This window comes from Apodemus sylvaticus, chromosome 10 (assembly GCF_947179515.1).
Source record: "Apodemus sylvaticus chromosome 10, mApoSyl1.1, whole genome shotgun sequence".
Taxonomy (NCBI): Eukaryota; Metazoa; Chordata; class Mammalia; order Rodentia; family Muridae; genus Apodemus; species Apodemus sylvaticus.
This window is the reverse complement of record NC_067481.1, coordinates 99,482,138-99,506,078: the sequence shown is the minus strand read 5'-3', so window position 1 is coordinate 99,506,078 and position 23,941 is coordinate 99,482,138. Positions and strand designations below refer to the sequence as shown.

Below are 23,941 nucleotides of genomic sequence, written 5' to 3'. Positions count from 1 at the left end.
TTTGTTTTTAGAGTGCTGTGTCAGGTACCAGTCAGTGGAGACAGATGAGGATAATAGACTTCTTAGGGAGATCCTGCTTATGCAGAATAAGCTCTATAGGCTTTGGAGGTAGGAATGCATAGCTTCCACTCCAAAAGTCTGTCAAAAGGCCTAGAAGACTGATCCATCATCAGCTGTCAAGACCCTTTCCCACAGACCCTGGGCGTATGGGTATCTCACTCCCAGCATGGCAAGAAACATTCCAAGTACTGCTAAGAAAACAATGTACCCAGGTCTCCTAAATGGCAAAAGTCCTGGAGCACTGTCAGGTCAGAAGTCTGAGAGTAGAGCACTGGCTGTTAATAGCGTGACAGCCAGCCTTTGTCTGGTGTTCACCTGGCTGGCAGAGAAGATGCTGTTAGGCAGAGGCTTTAGTGTCTGGCTTTTATTGGTTGCTTGTTTTCTCAAACCCAGCATTAAAAAAGTCACCTGAGGTGGTAGTTTTAGGCAGAGGTGGAGATGGGGATGGAACAGGTCACTTGGGGTAGTGTGCAAACATGACAGGTCCTTCACATGTAGTACCAGGCCAAGAGTCCAGCTACCAAGGCCACACTGGCTGCTAGAAAGAGCTGCAGGCTAGGCTTCCTCAGCATGGCCATTGCTGTCCGGAAGGGGCAGCTGCTGCCTCTTAGGGTACCTGCATACAGCACAACATAAGACATGGCATCAGTGGAAGGCAATGATACACGTGCTCCAGAAATGCTAGTTCAGGATCCACAACCTACCTTTGTCTGGCTGAGCAGCATAAAAGGGGCATTTACGTACATCTCCCTTCCCATCATGTATTGGGAGCCCATCCTCCAGGGTTTCTCTTGCTAGCATGGAGCCAGCCTGGTCCAGTTCACTGAATATCTGAGGAGTAGAAATCAGAGACCATCCCTAAACTAGACAGACACAGAATTTACACCCTACAGATCACCCATGGAAAGCTAGAGCCCAGATACACTTGATCAGGACTGCAAAGCAGCTGAACATCAAGCCAGAAAAGTGAACACTATTCTGCACGTCTCAGTGAGAGCTCAGGTGACTGCTGACAACTGTACCTGAGTGCCCACAGCTATTCTCTCCCAACACTGAGGTACTAGGGACAGAAATGGCTTCTGTAAGGTCAGCCCTAAGACTTGAAAAACCTACTTATTCTACTTCCCAATTAATCTAGCTCCATACTAAGCAATATTATTTATATCAATATTTGCTACAAAATGAAGAAGTCATCTGTTTCTCAATCCTGATGTCCTGTAGTGAGATGGAGGGAGACAGGTCTATGTCAGGCCTTTCAAATGCTGGGGCTTTGCCCTTTCCAACACTAGTCATGGGCCTCAAGCCAGGCCCCCTGGGAGCCACACACTGCTCCATGGTCCCTGATAGCTAACAGGTTCTGTTCCCTCACCTTTTTCTAGGGCATGTAGGACCTCATTTGTCATGCTACCAATAGCCTCAAGAAATCTCTGGCTATGACTCTACTGCTAAAAGGATCAAACTCGTGCATCCATGGTTATAACCGAATGGATCAGGTTCCATGGACAGTGCCCAGAAATACCTGCATATTATATTCAAAGGCTTTGTTGGCCTCCTCCACAATCCTCTCTTTGGTCTTCAAATTCAGGTCCAAGGCATTCATTCTGGCGCGGTAGAACTGCTTGAATTGCTGGGCATTGTCCACATGCTCAAACAGGTAGAACTGGGTCCCTTCCCCAGTGCTGGGGAGTTTCAGTGCCCGCTGGGCCACCTTCTTCAGCACCTGGCCTCCCGAAAGGTCCCCCATGTAACGAGTGTAAGCATGGGCCACCAGCAGCTCTGGCTCATTTTGCCCTACATAGTGAATCCGATCCACATACTTCTGGGCAGCCTCGGAGCACTTCACCTGCTCCTCCCAGTTTTCACCAAAGAAATACTCCATGTCCTTGATCAGTGCTTCCTTCCGATGTAGCTCCATGGGGAAATATAAGGGGGCGAAGGCTGGGTGGTCTTTGTTGCGATCCATTTCCTCCTCAAGGGCTGAGTATGTGAAGTAAAGTGCAGTCGTGGCCAGCTGTGAGTGTGACGGAAGATTGTGGGAAAGAGCTATAAACCAAGCCAGCAGTTCTAGAACCCACCATGTTTTGTTTTTAAAAAAGATTATACACACACACATACATATATGAATGCTTTATCTGCATGCTAGAAGAGGGCATCAGATCTCATTACAGATGGCTGTGAGCCACCATGTGGTTACTGGGAATTCAACTCAGGACCTCTGGAAGAGCAGTCAGTGCTCTTAATGGCTGAGCCATCTTTCCTGTCCCCACCACCACCACATTTTAAGAGTGGCTCAAGACAAAAGCCACTTGTCCAGTTCCCAAAGACCCAAATGTGACCCTTTTAAAATATATTTAACTACTTTAACACACCCAGGAAGCTTCTAGTGAATATTTGCAAATGTGTGTGTGTATATGTGTGTGTATATATATTTAACTCCCATTTAGGCTGGGATAGCCATGGCTTAACACCAGGAAAGCAAATATATGGCTGGGCATGGTGGTACATACCTTTCATCCCCAGTACTCAGGAAGGTAAAGATGGAAGATCCAGGGTTAAAGCCCATATGGACTATGTAGCCAAGACTGTCTCCAAGAAAAAGTAGAAAAGACTTCTACTTCAGCTTCTTCCTCAGAGTGGTTGCAGGGCCACTTCCTCAGCTGACTAAAGCCACCCACCTCCACCCCTTATTAAATATTAGTACCCAACCCCATCTGACTGAGGGACACAAACCTTAAAAAGTTCCTTCTTAATGTTTCCTTTCAAGAAGTCTTTGACAAACTGGGTATTTTCTGCCCGGTCATGTGCTTCCTTGGTCCCTTCCTTCAGGAGCTCAGAAAGGTCTGCCATTCTGTTGGGGATAAACTTGGTGTGAGACAGTAGCCCTTTCCAGTTCTTCAGAAAGTACTAAAGAGCAAAAGACAGTTTAGGCCCAAGATAGAGACTGGAAGCAGGAGTTGCTCAGACACTATTTCAGCCCTGTATGAGTAACTGAGTCTTGTCAGTGAGCACAGAGCAAGATGTGACAATGTGGCACAAAATCTCAGTGGACATGAAGTTTACTATGGTCTCCTCAAAAGGGCCTGGGTTGGGATGTGTTAGTAAGCACCCAGATGAGTGATGCTTTGCTTCTGTAGCCGCCAATAGCTGAAGAAACAAAACTTAATCTATCCCAGAAAGAGCCGCCTTCCTCTCGGGATGGTATCCACATGGATCGGCCTAGGTGTGGGAAGATGAATAGTGGAGACAGAGACCAAGATCTTGGTTGGTTTCTTTCTTCTTTGTTTTTTGGGTTATTTGTTTGTTTTGTCTTTGAGACAGGATTTCTGTGTAGCTCTGGCTGTCCTGGAACTCACTCAAGACCAGGATGGTCTCCAACTCAGAGATCCACCTCCCAGTTTTGTATTTAACAGAATTACTCAGGATAAAGTTACATCAATAAATGGATAAGGAAGAAAAGTATCATAAGGACGATGGAACCTAGGGAGGGCTTCTGTGTATACACACACTGCAGCTGTCAGAATGAGAAGATTCTGGTTTTCTTGTGGTCAAGTCTCTGTAGTTTTTTTTTTTTTTTTTTAAGGAGATTATTTTTAAGAACTAGTTTATTAGCAAATATAGTAAGATATAAGAAATACTTGGCCAGTGTCAGGACTCTCACAAGAAGCGAAGGAACAGTACACAGCACTGTAACCAAGTAACCAAGCATGTATACAGCTCAGTGCTGGTGACCACTCCCCAGTTCCACCAACAGACTGAATCAGGCACACTGACAGGTGGCAGGGCAGGTGCTGAGGCCTCCTGATAAGCAGCAGCCAGTTGCTCTCACTCACTTGGTATGGTTTTCCTTTTCTGGTGCCATGGAGTTCTTCTTCTCTGATTCATCTACCCCCTCCGAGGCCTCCACCTCTGAAGACATTGTGGCTGAGTAGTTTGTGTTGCCCTCACTCTGGTCCTGTAGAAACACAAGGAACTGATGACTGAGTAACCTTTTCTGATTTAAGCCAACATAACGGAGGCGATAAAAGCTTCAGGAGCTCTCAGCTTACTAAGCAATGCAAAGCTTCCATTTTCCCACAGTTTTACCTGTGTGGGCTTCCAGGTGAAAGGAATGAGAACAGAGTATTGACAAGAATTTAATTAAGCCAGGCTGTGCCTAACAGTTCTACCATAGAACAGAACAACTCAACAATCCTGAGATACCTTCAAGTAAGTCACCTAGCAAACTGTCCCCAGCCTAGTCTGTTCTCTGGGTGCATGAAATAATAAGCTAGCGGATTAATTCCCATGCCTACTTCAAGGCTGAGCTTTCATCAGCAAGGGAAGTACAATCCTGTAAAACAATACCATCATCCTCCATCCCTGGAAACTACTGTAGCAATATATAAAGTGGGCGCCCATCTTTCTAGTGTGGCACAACAGCACCAACTAAGAAGGTCACCCATAAAGATAAAAATTCCAGCTCTAGAGCCAAGCTGGACCAAGGAAAAGAAACAATTTTCTATCTCAATCAGCACGTATTTACTGAGCATTTTCCACAAGGGAGACAATTAAGTGTAAGGTAGGAGTATTTGTAACTCAGGATAAAGTGCTTGCCTAACATATGTAAGACCTTGAGTTCAAATGTCAGGCGCTGTAAAAAACATCCTTTGAAGCCGGGCAGTGATGGCACCCGCTTTTAATCCCAGCAATTGAGAGGCAGAAGCAGATGGATCTCTGATTTTGAGGCCAGCCTAGTCTACAGAGTAAGTTCCAAGACAGTAAAGACTACATAGAGAAACCTTGCTTCAAAAAAAAACAAAAAAGGAAGAAAGAAAGAAAGAAAGAAAGAAAGAAAGAAAGAAAGAAAGAAAGAAAGAAAGAAAGAAAGAAAGAGCCAAGGCCCTTGGAAAGGGAGCAAACAAAAGCAAAATATATCACAAAAAATATCTCCCCCTACAGGATCATATTAGTACATATCACTTCTTCTAGGGACTTATCTGCCAACTTTCGGGTTTTTAGGGTATGTGTGTGGTTTGCTCAGCACAGTCTTTAATTTTTGTTGTTGTTTTTTGTTTGTTTGTTTTTTCATGACAGGGTTTCTCTGTGTAGCCCTGGCAGTCCTGGAACTCACTCTGTAGACCAGGCTGGCCTTGAACTCAGAAATCCGCCTGCCTCTGCCTCCCAAGTGCTGGGACTAAAGATGTGCGCCACCATGGCCCCGCCAGTCTTCAATTTAAAAAAAAAAATTTTAAGCGAGCCGTAAAATATTTAGGTTTGAGAGATAAAGTCCCCATCTTCAGTAGCTCTTGGCATCACTGTGTGAGTCATAATTTCCTGAAAGCTGAGTTTCCTCATCCATAAAACAGGCTGAGAAAAACTGCCTTACCTTCTCCGATATGCTATGAAGACTAAAATGAGATGACTTACATGACAAAATTATATGAAATAAATGTAATGCTGCCTCAAATGCTGATCTTGTATTGAGGAAGTGTTGGTAAGATTTAACAACTGGGAAAGCCCTGGGTTTCATCCCAACTAGGTTTAGTAACCTGGGCACAGTTGCACAAGCCAACGCGTAGAAGTTGAAGGCAGGAGGATCAGAAGTTCAAGGTAATCTTTGGATACACAAGAGTTCAAGGCCAGCCTGGGATACAAGAGACCCTTTCCCAAACAACACAAAAACTAAGAAATAGCAACTGAACAACTGTGAAACAATGAGGAAGTAAGTATGAGAAATCCAGCCAATTCATTCGATTCTAGACACGTATACCAGAAAACTCAGCCCTTCTGTGGCAGTGTGAGGAAATGGTAATGTTCTTTTCATAGTAAAACGTGCCCAAGGCAGGAAAGAATGCTCACACCAAATAGCATTCTTTGGGGTGGTTCGGCTCAATTGTTAGCTGGATTGGGTGCTGGGGACAACAGACAGCTAAACCAATTCTAATAAAACAAGACATTTGATCATCATATGGAAACCAAGTTATCTTGGTAAGCAGTTTCTGAGTTTTTATAATAAATGGCCCAAGGTCTCTGAACTCTAGCACTATCATTTCCCAGAAAATCTAATACATAAGTTTTACTCTTTTTACATTAATTTCACTCTTTCTTCATTTGATTTGTTGAAGTTTAACTCCACAGTTCACTGAACAGTTGACTATTATTGCTTTATCATGAGCAAGACCAGACAGGAAATCCTGGGAAAGTAAAGACTCAGTGACAAAAACACACCCTTGCAATTCTGGCTAAGTAGCAAGAAAGCTAAATGCACAGACTAGGTTTAGTCCTTAGCAGAACATTTTCTAGTGTCCTTGAGGTCCTATATTCTACTCCCAGCACTGGGAAGAAAAACCAGGGCGTACCCTTGTAATCTTAAAACTGGGGGAAGGAGAAGTGAGGCAGTTCAAGGCCAGCCTAAGCTACAAAACCTAATCTCAAAAAACAGTAACAAAAACTTGATCTAAAAGCACCAGCCTTTTATAAATCTCAATAAGTGACATCAACTCAGGATGTCTAAGGCTCCTTCCAGAAACATTTTTTTTTTTAATTGAGAAAGACGGGTGCCCTCATCTCGAGCATGCCCAAATACTAGCAGTCAAAACTCCAAGAGAAGGACCTGGAACTGACTGCTGAGGTAAATCAAGAGTCCTGGTTGTTAGGTTTCAAACCTGGAACAAATGACTGAGGTGCCTACTTAATACAACAAAGCAGACCTTGTCCCCAGACTCTCTCAACAATCCCTTTGCCCCATCTTGTTACAGGGTTCTCCTAGCTGGCCTACTCTGAACTCTCCAGCTCAGGGGCTCCTCTCCCCTATGTAATCCAACCACTCTGGTTACAGACTCACTCAGTCTTTTTAAACTTTTGGTCTCCTGGCTACTGCACCTGGTCCCCACTCTCTTCCCCTCCCCCTTTCTCACATGGCCCAGCTCAGTCTGGTCAGGTGCACTGAGGATCTACCAGGTGTCCCTGCCTCTAACTACACTCTCCCACAATCTATAACAAACTTCCCCTCCGCCATTCCTGGGAACATTCATATTCCTTTCCTTTCCACCCCCCAAATCATTTGGTACTGAAACTTGGGACAAGTCACATTTCCTTTTCTTCCCATTTTATTTTTTTCTCTCACTGGTTAAACAGCCTTCCTATTTGCCCAGTATGTGAGATACTAAGTATACTTCTCATAGTCCCAGACTGGGAGGGAGGGAGGTAGAGGGGGAGGGAGGGCATTCCTACAATAAATGAAATCAACAACATACTGCTCCCTCACTACCATCTAACATTGTATGAGATAACTCTCCAGACCAAGAAGGCAATAATTATATATCGTAAGAAAAAAAAAAATCAAAGGTGCAGATAGAGCTTTGACTGAATTCTAAATGATTTGAGCAGGATTTTATTTTTATATACAGTGAAGGGAGATGTTTTATACATGTGTATATATATATATATATATATATATATATATATATATATATATAAAATGTGTAGAGATATTTATACAGAGAAACCCAGTGGGGTGCAGGGGGTAGGGGGTAGGGGGTAGGGTAGGGTAGAGGCAAAGAAAAGAAAAGAAAAGAAAAGAAAAGAAAAGAAAAGAAAAGAAAAGAAAAGAAAAAAAGAAAAAGGCTCTGATCATTTTGAGCAAGCGTAAAACCATGTACCATGTACGTAAGTAGTCACTAATTTTCTTTCACTCAAGCACAAAGGCTGTCATCAGAAATTTCAGCTTCTATAAAAACAAGAACTGTAAAGTATAGGATCAAAATACACTGTAATACATGAAAAAATTTTAAAAGTATTTTGAGAATTGAAGAAGCTATAGCCCAGGGGGCATGGCAAACATGGCTCTAGCAGGCCTTGCCTTTCTCCCTCATCCCCTCTGCCTTGCTAAATTACCTAGCCACCAAGGTCTATTCCCTCATTTGGCCACTTCCTCTTCCTGAGACTGACTACTAAATTCCAGCTATCAAAGTACTGAAGTCCAGCAATCAAAACCCCCCTTTGGCTCACTTATCATGCACAGTTAAAATTAAACACTTCATTCTAACACAGGGTTTCCCCTTTACCTTTATAAATCGCCATTGCCTATGGGCTACATCTGTGTCCTCTCTATCCAGAGGCAGTCTTTTGTCTCCCGAGACAAATATCCTTTCTCCCTCTCCCTCCTCCCTCATCCTCTTACTCCTGTCTTTGTCTCTTATTCCTTGCCCTCTGTCCATCTAAGGCAAATAAATCTGTGCTGAGAGCCTGGTTTTGGGGTGTCCTGAGCAGACAGATAATGGTCCCTACAAGAATCACATTTCAGGCTGGAGGGCAAGAGTCAGCAATTAAGATGGTTCCAAAATGAAAACCCAGCTAGTAACACTAAAAAAAAAAAAAAAGCCTTAGAAGCTATTCTCCTGTAGGGCAAAACATAGAGGACCACAGACCATAAGCATGACAGATCTGGGAACTCCATCAGTCTAAATCACTTTTGAGCAGTGTTCCACTAACTATAAAACTAAAATCAATGGGCTGAAGAGATGGTTCACTAACAGGGTAAAAGCACTGGCTGCCCTTCCAGAAGACCCAGGTTCAATTCCCAGCACCCACTGGGCAGCTTACAACTGTCTGAAGGTCCAGTTCCAGGGGACCTGGCACCCTCATGTAGACATACATGCAGGGAAAATACCAATGCACATAAAAATAAACAAACATTTTAAAAAGAGAAAGAAAGCTAAAATCAAACTATCGCAGAGGCCCGGTGTTGTTTCCTTACTCTAATGAGAGAGGGGGGAGAAAGGGAGAGAGAAACTAAAATTTGGCTGAGGTTATAGCTCAATTGTATAGTGTTTGTCTGGCACAGACAAAGCCCTTGGTTAAATCCCAGCACTGCATAAGCTGAGCATGTTGGTACAGCCCTGTAATCCTAGCACTCCAGAGCTAGAGGCAGGAAGACAGAAATGTCAAGGACATTCTTGACTACAAAGTAAATGTGAGGCCAGCTTTGGCTACATGAAATACTGTGACAGTCAAGTTGGAGCTAAACCTGAGTCATTCAGAATGCAAGAGATTATTCCTGTGTCCCCAACTAGTTTTCACTGGTTCACACATGTGAGAGCTAATGTGGTATTACCACACACTCCAGGCTACACAGAAACTGAGGTACAGGCGCCTGTATCACACTGCATTTATTCCTACAGGAAGGTAATAAACTATATAGTTTGTTTCATGATGAAAAGCATGACCCTATGATTTCTGAAATATAAATACTTAAGCTTCCATTTAAAAAGCTGGGAGCTCAGGACAGGGCTTAGTGGGTAAAAACAACGAAGACCTGCATTCAGATTCACATGACCAACATAGAAACAGCAGCATATCTATAGCCTCAGTACTGAGGTGAGGAGAAAGGCAGATCCTTGGAGCTCATTGACCAGCCAGGCGAGCCAAATCAGTGAGCAACAAGTTTTGTGAGAGAACCTGTTTCGACAACTAAGCTGGAGAAAGACTGAGCAAAGTACCCGAGGTTGACCCCTGCCTCCACATGCACATACACACAAGACTAAGAAGTGCTACTTCCTGTCTCCCAAACACCTACCTTGGTTCATTCAAATTATACAATTCAAGATGACTGCTCCTTGGTAGGGTCAACTTTGTTAAAAGGGCAACCCGTGGTGGTCCCAAAGGGGGAGGTGGCACACCCCAACACTCCGTGCCTGGAGTGAAAACAGCCAGACCTATCAAGCCTTGGTGGATAATAAAATCAGAGGCTCTGGAGGCATTCCTACACTAAAGAAGTCACAATAGGGTCTCCACATCTCTATAGCACTAGTTACCATAGCAATGGAGAGAAACAGAAGATCTAGTTACTAGAATCAGCCAGGAGTGGTGATTCTGAGAGTGAGAACTCTCAGTGAGTTCCAGGGATCTCAGTGTGTAAGCTGGGAGGTGGTGGTGAAGGCTTTTAATCCCAGCAGTTGAGAGACAGGCAGACAGAGCTCTGTGAGTTTGAGGGAGGGAGAAAGGGAGGGAGGGAAGGAAGGAGAAAGGGAGGGAGAGAAAGGAGAAAGGAGAGAGGGAGAGAGAGAAACCATCTCTGTGTCAACTGTGTAGTGATAACTTAAAAATCTCAGCAGTCCTATCTGCTTCTGAAAATGTATACTAATGGGGCTGGAGAGTGGTTAAGAGTACTTGCTCTCCTCTAGGGGACCTGGATTCATTTCTCAGTACACACATGGTGGTTCACAACCATCTTTAACTCCAGTTCCAGGGGATCCAATGCCCTATTCTGAATCCCTGTGCATGCCAGGAATGTAAATGGTACACATATTGCAAAACACATATAAAACTAACTAAATAAATAAATCTAATTTAATTTTTTAAAAGAAAATGTATGTTTTTGGAACTGGTAGGATAAGAGAGTAAGCAAGTAGGATAAGGGAAGGAAGTTGTGTAAGATCAGCAACTCTATAGGAAAGACATTCATCAACTGGTACCTTCTATATTTCATCTAGTTTCTGTGAGGCACTAGACACACTTCCTAGGGGCCTACAGATTTATTCCAAGACTTCCTAACAGTGACAGTCCTAACAAGATCGAGTAACTCCAATGACCGGTTATACAGCTCTGTATCTGTGAGAGTGGAGAATACAGCACAGCTGATGGATCAACAGCAGCCTTGAGCGGCTCTCAGGACTCAACTTTCATCTTAAAACTTTTTTTCCTACCTTAATTAGCAAGGCACCAGGAGTCTCTAGAAGGGGGGTTTTCAACTGTCCCATAGGAAGAGCTACACACTGGAGTACAGACTCATCAAGTGTTTTCTATGATAAAAAACCGATGGGCCGGAGAGATGGTTCAGCAATTAAAAGCACATACTGTTCTTGGTGAGAAACTGAATTCAAACACTCTCTGTTGGGTAGTGGTTCACAACTACCAGTAGTAACTCTAGTAACTACAGTAATTCTAGCTCCCTCTTCTGGCCTCTGTAGGCACCACAAAATATACTCAGATGTATACAAATATAATTAAAAATAAAATACTGGGCAGCAGTGGTGTGAGCCTTTAATCCGAGCACTTAGGAAACAGAAGCAGGTGGAACTCTCTGAGTTTGAGGCCAACCTGGACTACAGAGTAAGTCATAGGACAGCCAGGACTACACAGAGAAACCGTGTGTGTGTGTGTGTGTGTGTGTGTGTGTGTGTGTGTGTGTGTGTGTGTGTTGGGGAGGGTAGTGGTAAAAAGACTCTCAGATGCAGGTCAATATTCAAGAATGTACTTTAATCCAATCAAACTTTATTTTTGCTGAGGATTGAAATCAGAACCTTATGTATATAAGACAAGCATCCTATCAAATGATCTATATCCTTAATCAAATTTTTAAGATATCCACAATCATTCACTATTAGCAAAAAGTTACTTGTAATATACCTCATAATTATATTTAAAAGGCAAAAAATAATAGTGACACTGTGGTTACTTAGCAGAATTTTCCACTAGATTTCTAGAAAAACCTTCTAGACACTTCAGCTCTTGATGATACTTCCTAGGATTGAGAGGAAGAAGAAACAGGCTGCTGCCATGCTTTACTTGATCTGTACCAGAAACCCCTGAGTCATTTTCTTTACTAGTAGAGTCCCAGAACATAGCCTTTCCAACCCAACAGTCATTTGCCATTTACATGAATGTAGTATATGACTATTAATCTAGATACATATTTCAGTATTTGTATCATACTACATTATCCTATGGTCTGAAGCTGGAATCTCTCCATCTGAATGTTTCTAGAAAATGAGTTCAACAAATCTAACAGCAGGTCTAAGCCCAGACATCTTCCTGCAGAGCAGTCCACCGTGTGTGCCTATGACAACACATGAGGATGAAATGGGGTACTACTGAGTGATGAGCTCTAGAGCCTCACAAATAGTAAACACTCAATGAAAGCCAACTGCAATCAGTCCGCAAGAGAGAAGCCTGCGGGCTATACGGGACAAGAGGCATCACTTGGATGTGGCTGTAGAGCACAAGCCTTCATGCTCACGATCAGGAGCAGACCCTGGTTCTGTCATGTACGGGCTTACGTGACAGAACATAAGACAGGAACATCTACTTAATTTCTCTGAGTTTCTACTCTGTGTAGTAACAATTCTGCAAGGTAGTTATGAAAAATTAAATGAGTATAGAACTGTCAAACTGCAGAGAATGATTACATATGTACACCTGTAATCCCAAAACTCATAATGCTCAAACAGGAGTCTGAGGCCAGCTGGAGAGATTCTGCCTCAAATTAACATGCTGGATATGGTGGTGCACAGGTGTAATCATAGCAGCTAGGAAGCTGAAGCAAGAGGATTGCTACAAATTTGGTGCCAGCCTGGTTTACATAGTGTGTCCCAGGCCAGACAGGGCCACATAGTAAGACCCTATCTCAAAAAACATCAAACAAAAAATAGGGGACATAGCCAGGTGGTAATGGTACACACACCTTTTGATGCCAGCCCTTGGGAGGCAGAGGCAGGAGGACCTCTGTGAATTTGACGCCAGCCTGGTCTATAAAGCAAATTCCAGCACAGAGGGAAAGAAAGCTCTTTAATATCAAGAACTGGACTCTGGCTAATGCCCATAGAAAAGGCTTATGCACGCCACACACATTGTCATTCTTAAATCTCTTTCAATCCCAGCCCCAGGTTACACTTTGAACAATTTAAACAAAGACAGGAAACTCCAAGTCTTGGACAGACGGGAGATTTGCACAGCAAAGATATCACCAGAATTGTATCTTGATATTAATAGAATTATATCTTTTTAAAAAATAATTGGTTAGTGAATTAACCACCGAGACATATCTCTAGCTCCCAGATTTATTTCTTAAGTACACCAGTAGGAAGGATGGAAAGAAAGAAGAAGGAAGGAAGGAAGGAAGGAAGGAAAGAAGGGAGGGAGGGAGGGAGGAAAGAAGGGAAGAAGGAAGGGAGGGAGGAAGGAAGGGAGGGAGGAAGGAAGGGAAGAAGGGAGGAAGGAAGGGAAGGAGGGAGGGAGGAAGGGAGGGAAGAAGAAAGGGAGGGAGGAAAGGGAGGAAGGGAAGGAGGAAGGGAAGAAGGGAGGAAGGAAGGGAAGAAGGGAGGGAGGAAGGGAAGAAGGGAGGAAGGGAAGAAAGGAGGGAGGAAGGAAGGAAGGGAGGGAAGAAGGGAAGGAGGGAGGAAGGAAGGAAGGAAACCTATCCAAACCAGTATTGTTCTTTGCGGAGTCATTACTAGGTCTATCTTGCCCACTTGGCAGAATTATACTTTTCCTAATAAGAGCTTGAGGAACTTAAGGCAAATCAGGACTCAATTATGGTTGTTGCCCTGAGCTGGCCCTCTGAACTACCCTTGAGCATGTTCTTTGCTATGAGGATAGGTCTACTGGCTGGTTTTAAGTCAGAAACCTTCAATTATGGAACAAAAATTTCTAACAGTTTCAACAAGCCTAGTAGGTACACTACATTCTTTAAGTTCTACTTTGTGTAATTTAATATTTCCTAGGCAGTTGGAGTTGTTTGTTTTTTAGATAAGGTTATCTCTTTGTAACAATCCTAGCTGTCCTGGAACTTACTGTGGCCTCAACTCACAATTCCACTGTTTCTGCCTCCTAAAGACATGCACCAGCCAGGTGGTGGTGGCGCATGCCTGTAATCCCAGCACTCTGGGAGGCAGAGGCAAGTGGATTTCTGAGTTCGAGGCCAGCCTGGTCTACAGAGTGAGCTCCAGGACAGCCAGGGCTATATAGAGAAACTCTGTCTCTCTGTATAGATTTTAGTTTTCAAAAAAACCAAATCTAAAAAAAAAAAAAAAAAAAAAAAAAAAAAAAAAAGACATGCACCTGTCTCGTAAGCAAGTTTATTAGTAAATCCTTTATAACACCAATTTTACTACTTCAAGTTTCTCCTGAATCATTATTTTATGACGTATAAACATAACCAAGAATTTGTTGGATAAATTCTTGGTTTATCCAATTCTGATGATTTCCAGAATTGTATTCTTAAGCAGGGTGTGGTGATACACCCCTTTAATCCAGTACCCAGGAGGCAGAAATAGGTGGAGCTCTGTAAATTCAAAGCCAGCCTGGTCTTAAAAGCGAGTCCAGGACAGCCGGAGCTGATCATACTTAAAACCCTGCCTCTAAAAACCAATAAAATTTTTTCAAAAAAAGGAAAGAGAAACTGAGGCATGCTCAAGGAGCTGAAGACAAAGGATAATGAATGAATAACAAGATGAATCCCAGGGGAACTGGAGAGATGTGGCTTAGCAGTTAAGAGCAATTGCTGCTCTTCCAGAGTTTCCCAGCACTCAAGTAAAGGCCTGCTTTAACTCCTGCTCCAGTGACTCTAACATACTCTTCTGGCCTCTGTGGACATCTGCACAGATATCACACACACACACACACACACACACGCATATATATATATATATATATATATATATATATATATATATACACACACACACAAACACACACACACACACGCACGCATGCACACGCATATATATATATATATATATATATATATATATATATATATATATATATATAGTTTATGACAGGATATCACTACGTAAGCTGTATTTTCATGGCAGAAACTTCTAGTAGGGGTAAGATTGGTTGAGGGAGCATCAAGCATGTGGTGCTTTCTGTTCACTATCTAAAGGAAAAATACTGGGTCACATTGTTTTTAAATAGGCTCCCTCACTTTCCACAGAGAAGGGTACAGTGAAACCACAACTGTCAACCTTTGAATTCAGTAAGGTCTTGGAAAGTCTGAGAACCCTGGGTGACCTCTGTGTTTTTTTGTTTTGTTTAGGCAGTACTAGGGACCAAACCCAGAGCCTTGGGGCATAATAAGCATTCCGAAAAGCAAGTTAAACCTTCACCTCACCTTTTAAAGATAAATAAATATACAGGCTGGCTGAGAATACAATCCAATAGTAGAATGCTTGCCTAGTGGAGTTAGGAGAGATGGCTCAGTGGGTAAAGTTCTTGCTGTGCAAGCATGAAGACTTAAAATTTCCCAGTACTCACATAAAAACTGGGTGTGAGCCGGGCAGCGGTGGCGCACGCCTATAATCCCAGCACTCTGGGAGGCAGAGAATTTCTGAGTTTGAGGCCAGCCTGGTCTATGGAGTGAGTTCCAAGACAGCCAGGGCTACACAGAGAAACCCTGTGTGTGTGTGTGTGTGGGGGGGGGGGGGGACCGACACTACTGGGTGTGGTGGCAAGCCTAGTTGGGGGAGGGGGGAGATGCAACGGAGGGAGGTTCTAAACTCAGTGACAAGGCAATCTAGTCCAAGCTGCAAACTCTGGGTTTAGTGATGCCTGGCCTGTCTCAAAAATCCAAGTGGAAAGTAACCTCAAGCTACCTGAGGGAGGGACCTAGGTGGGAGAGGGGAGGGGAGGTGAAAAGAGGAGCAGGATCAGGTATGAGGGGAAAATAGGAGAGAAGCCCAGAGTGCCAGGAGAATGAATGGAAATATGTGGCTGCCTGGGTGGGGAGTTGGGGTGGGAAGGACCTCTAGAAAGTCCCAGAGATGTGGGATGTGAGAGGATCCAAGGACTCACTGGGAGTGATCTTAGCCAAAATGCCCAACAGAGGAGAGATAGATCCTGAAGAGACCACCTCCAGTAGTTAGAAAGGGCCCCTAGTGGAGGAATAGAGACGCCAACATATCTTCAGAATTTTTGACCCAGAATTGTTCCCATCTAAAAGAAATGCAGAGACAAAAATGGAGGAAAGACTGAAGGAATAGCTGACCGGGGAGTGACTGGCCATCTTGGGATCCATCCTATGGGGCAAGCACCAAACCCTAACACTACTACTGATGCCATGTTGTGCTTGCAGACAGGAGACTAGCATAGAGCTGTCTTCTGAGAGGCTCTACCAGCAGTTGACTGAAACAGATGCAGATACTTACAGCCAACCATTGAACTGAGGTCAGGACCCCTGTGGGAGACTTAGGGGAAGGATTGAAAGAACTGAAGAGGATGGGAATCCCATAGGAAGACCAACAGTGTCAACCAGCTTGGACCTCTGGAAGCTCCCAGAGGCTAAGCCACCAAACAAAGAGCATACACAGGCTGCTCCGAGCCCCACACCTGTCCCCCCACATATGTAGCAGTGGGCTGCCTTGTCTGGCCTCAGTGGGAGAGGATATGCCTAATCCTGATGCCCCAGGGAAGGGGATGGGGGGGAGGCACCCTCTCAGAGGCAAAAAGGGGAAAAACTCTGGGAGGGGGAACAGGGAGGGGGCAACATTTTCAATGTAAATAAATAAAATAACTTAAAAATGTAAAAATTAAATAAAAGAAGCTACCTCAAATTGACCTCTGGCCTTCACATAGACACACAAGCACCGGCAAACATACCCATACATACATAACAGACATATATACAGGAAAAAAGAAAAAAAGAAAGACAAGGTCTCACTGTATAGCTCTCTAGCTGTCCTGGAACTCAGTGTGTAAAACTGTCTGACCTTGAACTAAAAGAGATATCTCCTTCTGCCTCCCAAGTGCCCAAGTGCTGGGGTTAAATGTGTGTTCCACAACAGGAATAATGATAATGATGATGATGATGTTGTTCCAGGGGAGTTAAGAAACAGAGGCAAAGGTAGAGGCAAATTGTTGAAGTCTGGCCCTGGTTCTCCCTTCCAGCCTCACAGAAATAAGACTCAGACTCAAAATATATTTACAGTATCTTGGCCATGTAGCGAGGCTTTTCTCTGAGTAACCTACATTCTGTGCTCAGTCACCATGCATCCATCTGCTCACATCTTCCCAACGAATCCACGGCAGCCGCCTCTACCACAATTTTTTTTTGGGAGAAGGGGTGTTCAAGACAGGGTTTCTCTATATGGCTGTCCTGGAACTCACTCTGTAGACCAGGCTGGCCTCAAACTCAGAAATCTGCCTGCCTCTGCCTCCCAAGTGCTGGAATTAAAGGTATACACTACCACTACTTGTAATACTGACATTTTTAAGAGATACATAGTTCCTTTAGTCTTTATATAGAATGACAAAAGAATCCTTAGTTCTGGCTGGATATAGTGGCACAAGCCTTTAATCTCAACACTTGGGAGGCAAAGGCAGGTGGATCTTGGTGAGTTGGAGGTAGCTGTACATAGAAACCTTGCTTCAAAAAAACAAAATAAGCAAATGACTCCCATGAAGAAGTAAGGAGAGGGTCCTGATCCTGGAAAGGCTTGACCTAGCATTGTAGGGGAATATAAGGACAGAGAAAAAGGAGGGAGGTGATTGGAGAATGGGTGGAGAGAAGAAGGCTTATGGGACATATGGGGAGGGGGGAACTGGGAAAGGGGAAATCATTTGGAATGTAAACAAAGAATATAGAAAAAAAACAATCAAACAACAAAAAACCCCACCCTGGTTCTGATATTTAGTTTTGAACCATAGTCTGTCACAGAGCTGCTAAATTTCTAAGAGTTTCCCAGATGGGAGAATAGTTGGTTACTCTAATTCATGTCTCTGCCTGTGCTCTTGGATAGCTTCAGAACCTTCGAGTTAAAATAACCACTGTGTTAAAATGGCCACTTTCAGTCCTAATCCCAGACCTCTTCTGAAGAGAAAAGAGGTTAAAGTTAAAATGTTCTGACAATGGTTAATGATATAACCAATCATGTATACAGAAGAATTCAAAGGCTAGGGCAGATTAGCTGCTGGAAAGAATAAGCTGAGATTTCAGAAAGACACTCAGAGCCACTGCCTACATGTTATGTGTTTCATCCATCTCGTTGTTCACCCATATTGTTTTATGTGTTTACATGTGCATGTAAGTGTATGTGAAGGCCAGAGGTTGATATCATCTGTTTTCCTCAATTGCTTCTCTACCTTTAAAAAAAAAAAAAAAAAGACAGGGCCTGAAACTCACAGATTTGGCCAGACTGGTTAGCCAGCAAACTCCAGCAATCTGCCTATATTCATGTCTTCAGCACTGGGATGCAGATGTATGCTACAACATGAGTTCCCTCACCCACCTCCCTCCCTTCCTTAAGATATGTGTGTCTGTATGTATGTATACAAGCATGCAGGTATCGGTGAAGACCGGAAAAAAAGGAATTGTAACCCGTGGAATTTGAGCTACAAGGAGTTGTGAACCATCCATGCTGGGAACACAATTCCAGTCCTCTCCAAGAGAACTAAGTTCTCTTCTGAGCCATCTCTCCAACCCCTATAGCTTTTAACATGCATGCTGGGATCAGAAATCAGACTTTCATGGCAAAACACTTTACCGACTCAGCCCCCTACCCCTGTCAATGTACACCTAGAAGAAATTAATTTAAAAATTAAAAAAGGGGTTTTAGAGGGCCATGGTGATCGCTTGCAGGAGAAACCAGCAAGTGAGGGATCTATGAAGGGGAATTATGCTATTTGAGCAAGTACAGCTACATACTGTCAACAAATATTCTCTACAGCTAGAAAAGGGCGTGGGGGGCTGGAGAGATGGCTCAGAGATTAAAAGCACCAGCTGATCTGCTAGAGGGCCAGGATTCAAATCCTGACACTCACATGGTAGCTCACAATTGTCTGTAACTCCAGTTCCAGAAGCTCCAACACTCTCAAACAAAACACGAATGATCATAAGATAAAAAATTTTAAAAAAAGGCCGGGCGGTGGTGGCTCACGCCTTTAATCCCAGCACTTGGAGGCAGAGGCAGGCGGATTTTTGAGTTCGAGGCCAGCCTGGTCTACAGAGTGAGTTCCAGAACAGCCAGGGCTACACAGAGAAACTCTGTCTGGAAGAGAAAAAAAAAGCAAAGAGGGATAAGATGTTTTGAATTTCAAATAAGGGTGATAGGAAAAGTAAAAATATAACACAGCAGGGTGCAAAGTCCTACACATGCTGTATAATACAGGTACAGTCCCATGGAGATTCGAGGTTTGACAGAGTAGCTCTGATTTCAAACACACTGCCCATCAATTCCTTCAATTCACCTGTGTGCTTAGATTACAGGTCCCATGTTTTGTCAGAAAAATAGAATTCTAACTACTTTAGAGACAAGCCAGACAACTAGATAAACTAACATATGGTTTAAAAAGTACTAAGATAGTACTTTTGTTTTTGTTTTTGTTTTTTTTTTTCCGAGACAAGAGTTTCTCTGTGTAGCCCTGGCTGTCCTTGAACTCACCTTGTAGACCAGGCTGGCCTCAAACTCAGAAATCCACCTGCCTCTGCCTCCCAAGTGCTGGAATTAAGGGCCTGCTCCACCATCGCCCGGTAAGATAGTACTTTTAATAGATAAAAAGTACTAACACTCCACGAATTGGACACATGCTTGTAACCCCCACATGAGAACTGCTCAGGAGTCAACAGGAATTCAAAGTGAGCCTGGACCTACAAAGTGAATACCTGCCCCCCCCCAAAAAAAGAAGGAAGAAAGGAAGGAAGGGAGGGAGGAAGGGAGGGAGGGAGGAAGGGTTTGGACTCTCAGGTAAATGTGGGAGTGAATACAAACTACAGTGCAACCAGTGTTTCTTAAAACTAAGAAAATCTCAGGGCAAAAAGCAAAAGCAAAAGCTGGAAGTCTTAAGGCAGGCAAGCTAGGGACAAGCCAGCAGTCTCATGCTATTCTTCCCTTAAAGCCCTTTTCAAGTTCTGAGAACTATGTCAATAATTAGGTTCATGATACTCCTGGGAAGGAAACGAAGGCCATCCCGGTGACAAAACTTAATTTTCCCCTAGGCAGAAAGAAGCTAACATCTGCTTGGCTGGCCTCTTGCACACAAACTGAAAACACAGTTGACAATTACCCTGCCGGACTCTTCAGCTGTTATCTGACCATGTAGCTCATTAACGTAAATCTTCCAGTTCATTCCCTTCTCTGCTCAGCCTGGGCTTTATTCTAGAACTAATCAAGAATCAAATTCTAGCTGGGTGTTGGTAATACACACCTTTTAATCCCAGTATTTGAGGGGCAGAGGCAGGCAGTTCTCTTTGAGGTCGGCCTGGCTTGCAGAGAGTTCCAGGACAGCCAGGGCTACACAGAGAACCCCACCACCACCACCCCCCTCCAAAAGGAATCAAATCCTAAAAAACACAGATTCCCAATCCCGATCTCAGATTTATCAAAACACATGAATTTAATAATCCCCATCTTAAATCAATAAGCAGCATTTAAAGGCTCCAAAGACTGGGAAACTCATCAAGCATTAATAACCCCTTTTGTGGATATAAAAACTAAAGCTTGGGCTAGGTATGGTACTGCAAACAATCCCCGCACTGGAGAAGCAGAGAATGAAGATCTTTGTGGGTTCAGGTTAACATACAAACACAGAGCCTGTGTCGAGGAAGGAAAGAAAACATTTATTCCAATATTTAGGAGGCAGAGGATCCCTTCAATCTTAGTATATGGAGTTCCAGGTCAGTCAGGTCTGAGACTGTCTTTAAAAAGAACAGCAGCAGCCGAGCGGTGGTGGGGCACACCTGTAATCCCAGCACTCTGGGAGGCAAAGGCAGGCGGATTTCTGAATTCGAGGCCAGCCTGGTCTACAGAGTGAGTTCCAGGACAGCCAGAGCTATACAGAGAAATCCTGTCTCGAGAAAAAAAAAAAAAAAAAAAAACCAAAAAAGAAAAAAAAAAAAGCAGCACATTTTTTAGCTAGGTATAATGGGAAACATTTGTAATGCCAGCACTCAAAGAGCTGAAGCAGAAGGATCTCCAGTTCAAGTCCACCATAGGTTTCAAAGTAAAAGCCTTATCTCAAAAAAAAAAAAAAAAAAAAAAGCAAAGCAGGGCTGGTGAGAGCAGAGTGGATAAAGGCCAGCAACCATGACTGGGACTCAGGGCTGTAAACAGAGAACCAACTCCTACACAGTGCTCTTGGACCTCTACAACCCCCATATCAATTTTTAAAGCTTAAACAAAACAACCAACTAAAAAGTCTCTCTCTTAGTCAACAAGACGGATCCTCTGGTAAGAGTGCGAGCTTAACCATGTGAGCTTGATCCCTAGAACCCACAGCTGTGCTCTGACCGCCCTGGTGAGCAGACATACCTACCATCAAGCACACACATAATGCCATTCTTGTTTCAAGACAGGGTTTCTCTGTGCAGCCCTGGCTGTCCTGGAACTCTTTCTGTACACCAGGCTGGCCTTGAACTCAGAGATCTGCCTGCCTCTGTCGCCCAAGCGCTGGAATTAAAGGCCTGCACCACCACTGTCTGGCTGATCTTGAAGTTCCAAGTAAACTATCTTGCACCCCAACTCCAGCTCAGATGCTACAAAAAAAGTCTGGAAAAATCAAGGCCTGGTTACACATTTTAGCAAGCAAGAAAATCTCTCTCTATTGCCAAGAATTGATAATAGGAGGTTGGAGAAATGGCTCAGCAGTTCTTCTAACAGCACTGACTGTTCTTCTAAAGGTTCAATTCCCAGCATCCACATGGCAGCTCATAACTGTCTATAACTCCAATTCCAGGGACAGAATTCTCACATAGACACAAATGCAGGAAGAACACCAACAATGTACTAAGTAGCCAAGGATGTCCTTGAACAATTCCAAATGCTGGAATCACAGCAGCAGATCACAATGTCTTGTACCAGCTTCGAAATTCCCATGGGTTGCTTCCCAAGTCTCCAAAAAAAAAAGGAACACATTTAATATTTTACTTAACTATGGCCGGTAAGATTCAAAGAACATTTGGGGTTTTATTTTGTTGTTTCTCCAAGGCATGACAAGCTTACTTACAAATTTTACTCTGAATTTTGCAACTCCAGTTTTTAAAGGATCTACCTTCTGGAAGGGTGATATTGCAGTTTTTGGTGAAATCCTAATGAAAAGTGCTGCAGCCGTTCTGGAGAGCCAGCTATTAAAGGACATTTTTAAAAATCAAGGTGGGAGCCGGGGGTGCACGCCTGTAATCCCAGCACTCTGGGAGGCAGAGGCAGAGGCAGGCGGATTTCTGAGTTCGAGGCCAGCCTGGTCTACAGAGCGAGTTCCAGAACAGCCAGGGCTATGCAGAGAAACCCTGTCTCGAAAAAACCAAATCCAAAAAACCAAAAAAAAAAAAAAAAAAAAAAATCAAGGTGGGCTCAACTATTCGAGTCTGCAAGTTTCAACACATCAGTCTAAGTTAGACAATTAACATTTGACCTCTGTAGCTCAGTGGCTTTAGCAATTGTAGAGCACTCATATTCCTCTATCTGGTGACTCAACATCTCAACTGACTGCCATAAGCAAAGAAAAAAAGGAACTCAAGTCAAATCAGGGACTCACAGGACTTCCCCTTCAGGCCATTCAGTAAACGTGCAACTTTCCAAGGCTCACATCTCCTCACATCCTAATCAGTGTTTTGGCTGAGGCACTTAATCAGAAAATGTTTACCAATTTTTATCAAGTGAATTTATAAATATCCTACTCAACTGGGAACTCCTAACAAACAGATTATGTCTTGTGATGCTTCTGGGAAAAAAAATGATAAATACTTTTTACTCTTCAAAGAAACCAAAACATAGTTTCCTCCCAGCACTGAGGAGGCAGAGGCAGTGGGATCTCTGTGAGTTGAGGTCTGTCTATAAAGACAGTTCAAGGACACTAAATAATTTTGAGAGATCCTGACTCAAGGGGGGGGGGAGATTTGGGCTGGGCATGATAGTGCAAGCTCATCATAATCCTAGCAGTTAGGAGACTGAGGCAGGAGGATCTCAAATTCAGCCAGTGCAAACAGTACATGGCAAGATTTCCTTCTCAAAACACAAAACACTGGGTAGGGTTGAGGGTTCAGTAGTAAAATACATGCTCATCAAGTTCAAACTCCATCGCCAAAATAAAAAATCATTTTACTACTAATAATTGTTATGATGACTATAATTATAATAAACGGTAGCACTATACCAGAACTAGGAAAGTACAAAACCGTCTACACGACGACTGGACTGTTTAAGGCCAGTATGAGCATTTAAACACCATAACCATTTCTAATCTCTAATCCACGTCTGAAAAAAAATCACAGGATGTCCATGCAGAACTAAGATCACCCGTGCCGTTATCTTGCCCGTGGGATGTTAGCGGATTTACTTCCCGACTCTCTCACTAATCTCATTTTATAGGTGGTTAACACTCCCTCTTCTCGTTGACTTTGTGGCTCCAGCAACAGAGCACAGGCCACGACGACTGGTCCTTCAGAACCAATTTAAATGGCATGACACAGACAGCCCTTGTGCAAGCAGCGTGCAAGGCGGTCCCGGCAGTGCTTACAGACCGATTAAGTCACCGGGAGCCCGGTGCTTTGGCGGTGACAGGTGACCTCCTGGTCCAGACCAACCGGCTACATCTACGGCAGAGTCCTCCCCGTCTTGCACTCTGCACCCCGGGTCACTCATCGAGTCCCCACGGGGACTCTAAGGGATCTGGCCCCCGAAGAGAGCCACGCCCCGGGCTCCTCCGGGACCTCAGGTGGGCTCAGTGCTGCGCTGCTGCACTAAATTCGACCCCGGAGTCACCTCCTCAAGAGCATTCGTGACGCTGGCAGGGGCTGTGCCCCACGGGAACACCAGGGGACTCTTGGGGATGGAGCTCAAAGGCCTTCCGGAGCGCGACGCCCGCGGTTTCGGGCTCATCAGACGCTCAAGGCCCGCTCGGTGCCCCCTCTCCGACCCCAGCCTCCCGCTCGCTCGCCCGCCTCAGCCCGCTTCCGGCCAACCCCTCCCGACGTCCCCTCAGGCTGAGGGCGAGCCGCGGAGGGACAGCGGAGCAGAGCATCGAAGAAGGCCTCCGCCATGCAAGGACCCGGGAGGGGAGGACCGGGTACGGAGCGGGCCACTCACCCTCAGCCGCTCCGCAGGTCAGACAGTATCGCCGTCAGCGACTCCCTCCGCACCTTCGCAGCCGAGCGGGCGAGCGCGAGGACGGCAGGACGTGCGCACGCAGCGAG

The 23,941-nt window shown here is 44.2% G+C and overlaps 1 protein-coding gene across 1 annotated transcript; it reads right to left on the bottom strand.

Annotated features, from left to right (window-relative positions):
- Window positions 1-409: 409 nt before the first annotated feature.
- Window positions 410-23,941, bottom strand: Hmox2 (heme oxygenase 2). The gene is made up of 6 exons (XM_052194803.1): window positions 23,835-23,941; window positions 3,891-4,012; window positions 2,791-2,908; window positions 1,580-2,071; window positions 765-891; window positions 410-676 (listed from the first exon to the last, which is right to left on the bottom strand). The coding sequence occupies exons 2-6, from the start codon at window positions 3,974-3,976 to the stop codon at window positions 549-551; spliced, it is 951 nt and encodes a 316-aa protein (XP_052050763.1). The 5' UTR covers window positions 3,977-4,012; window positions 23,835-23,941; the 3' UTR covers window positions 410-548.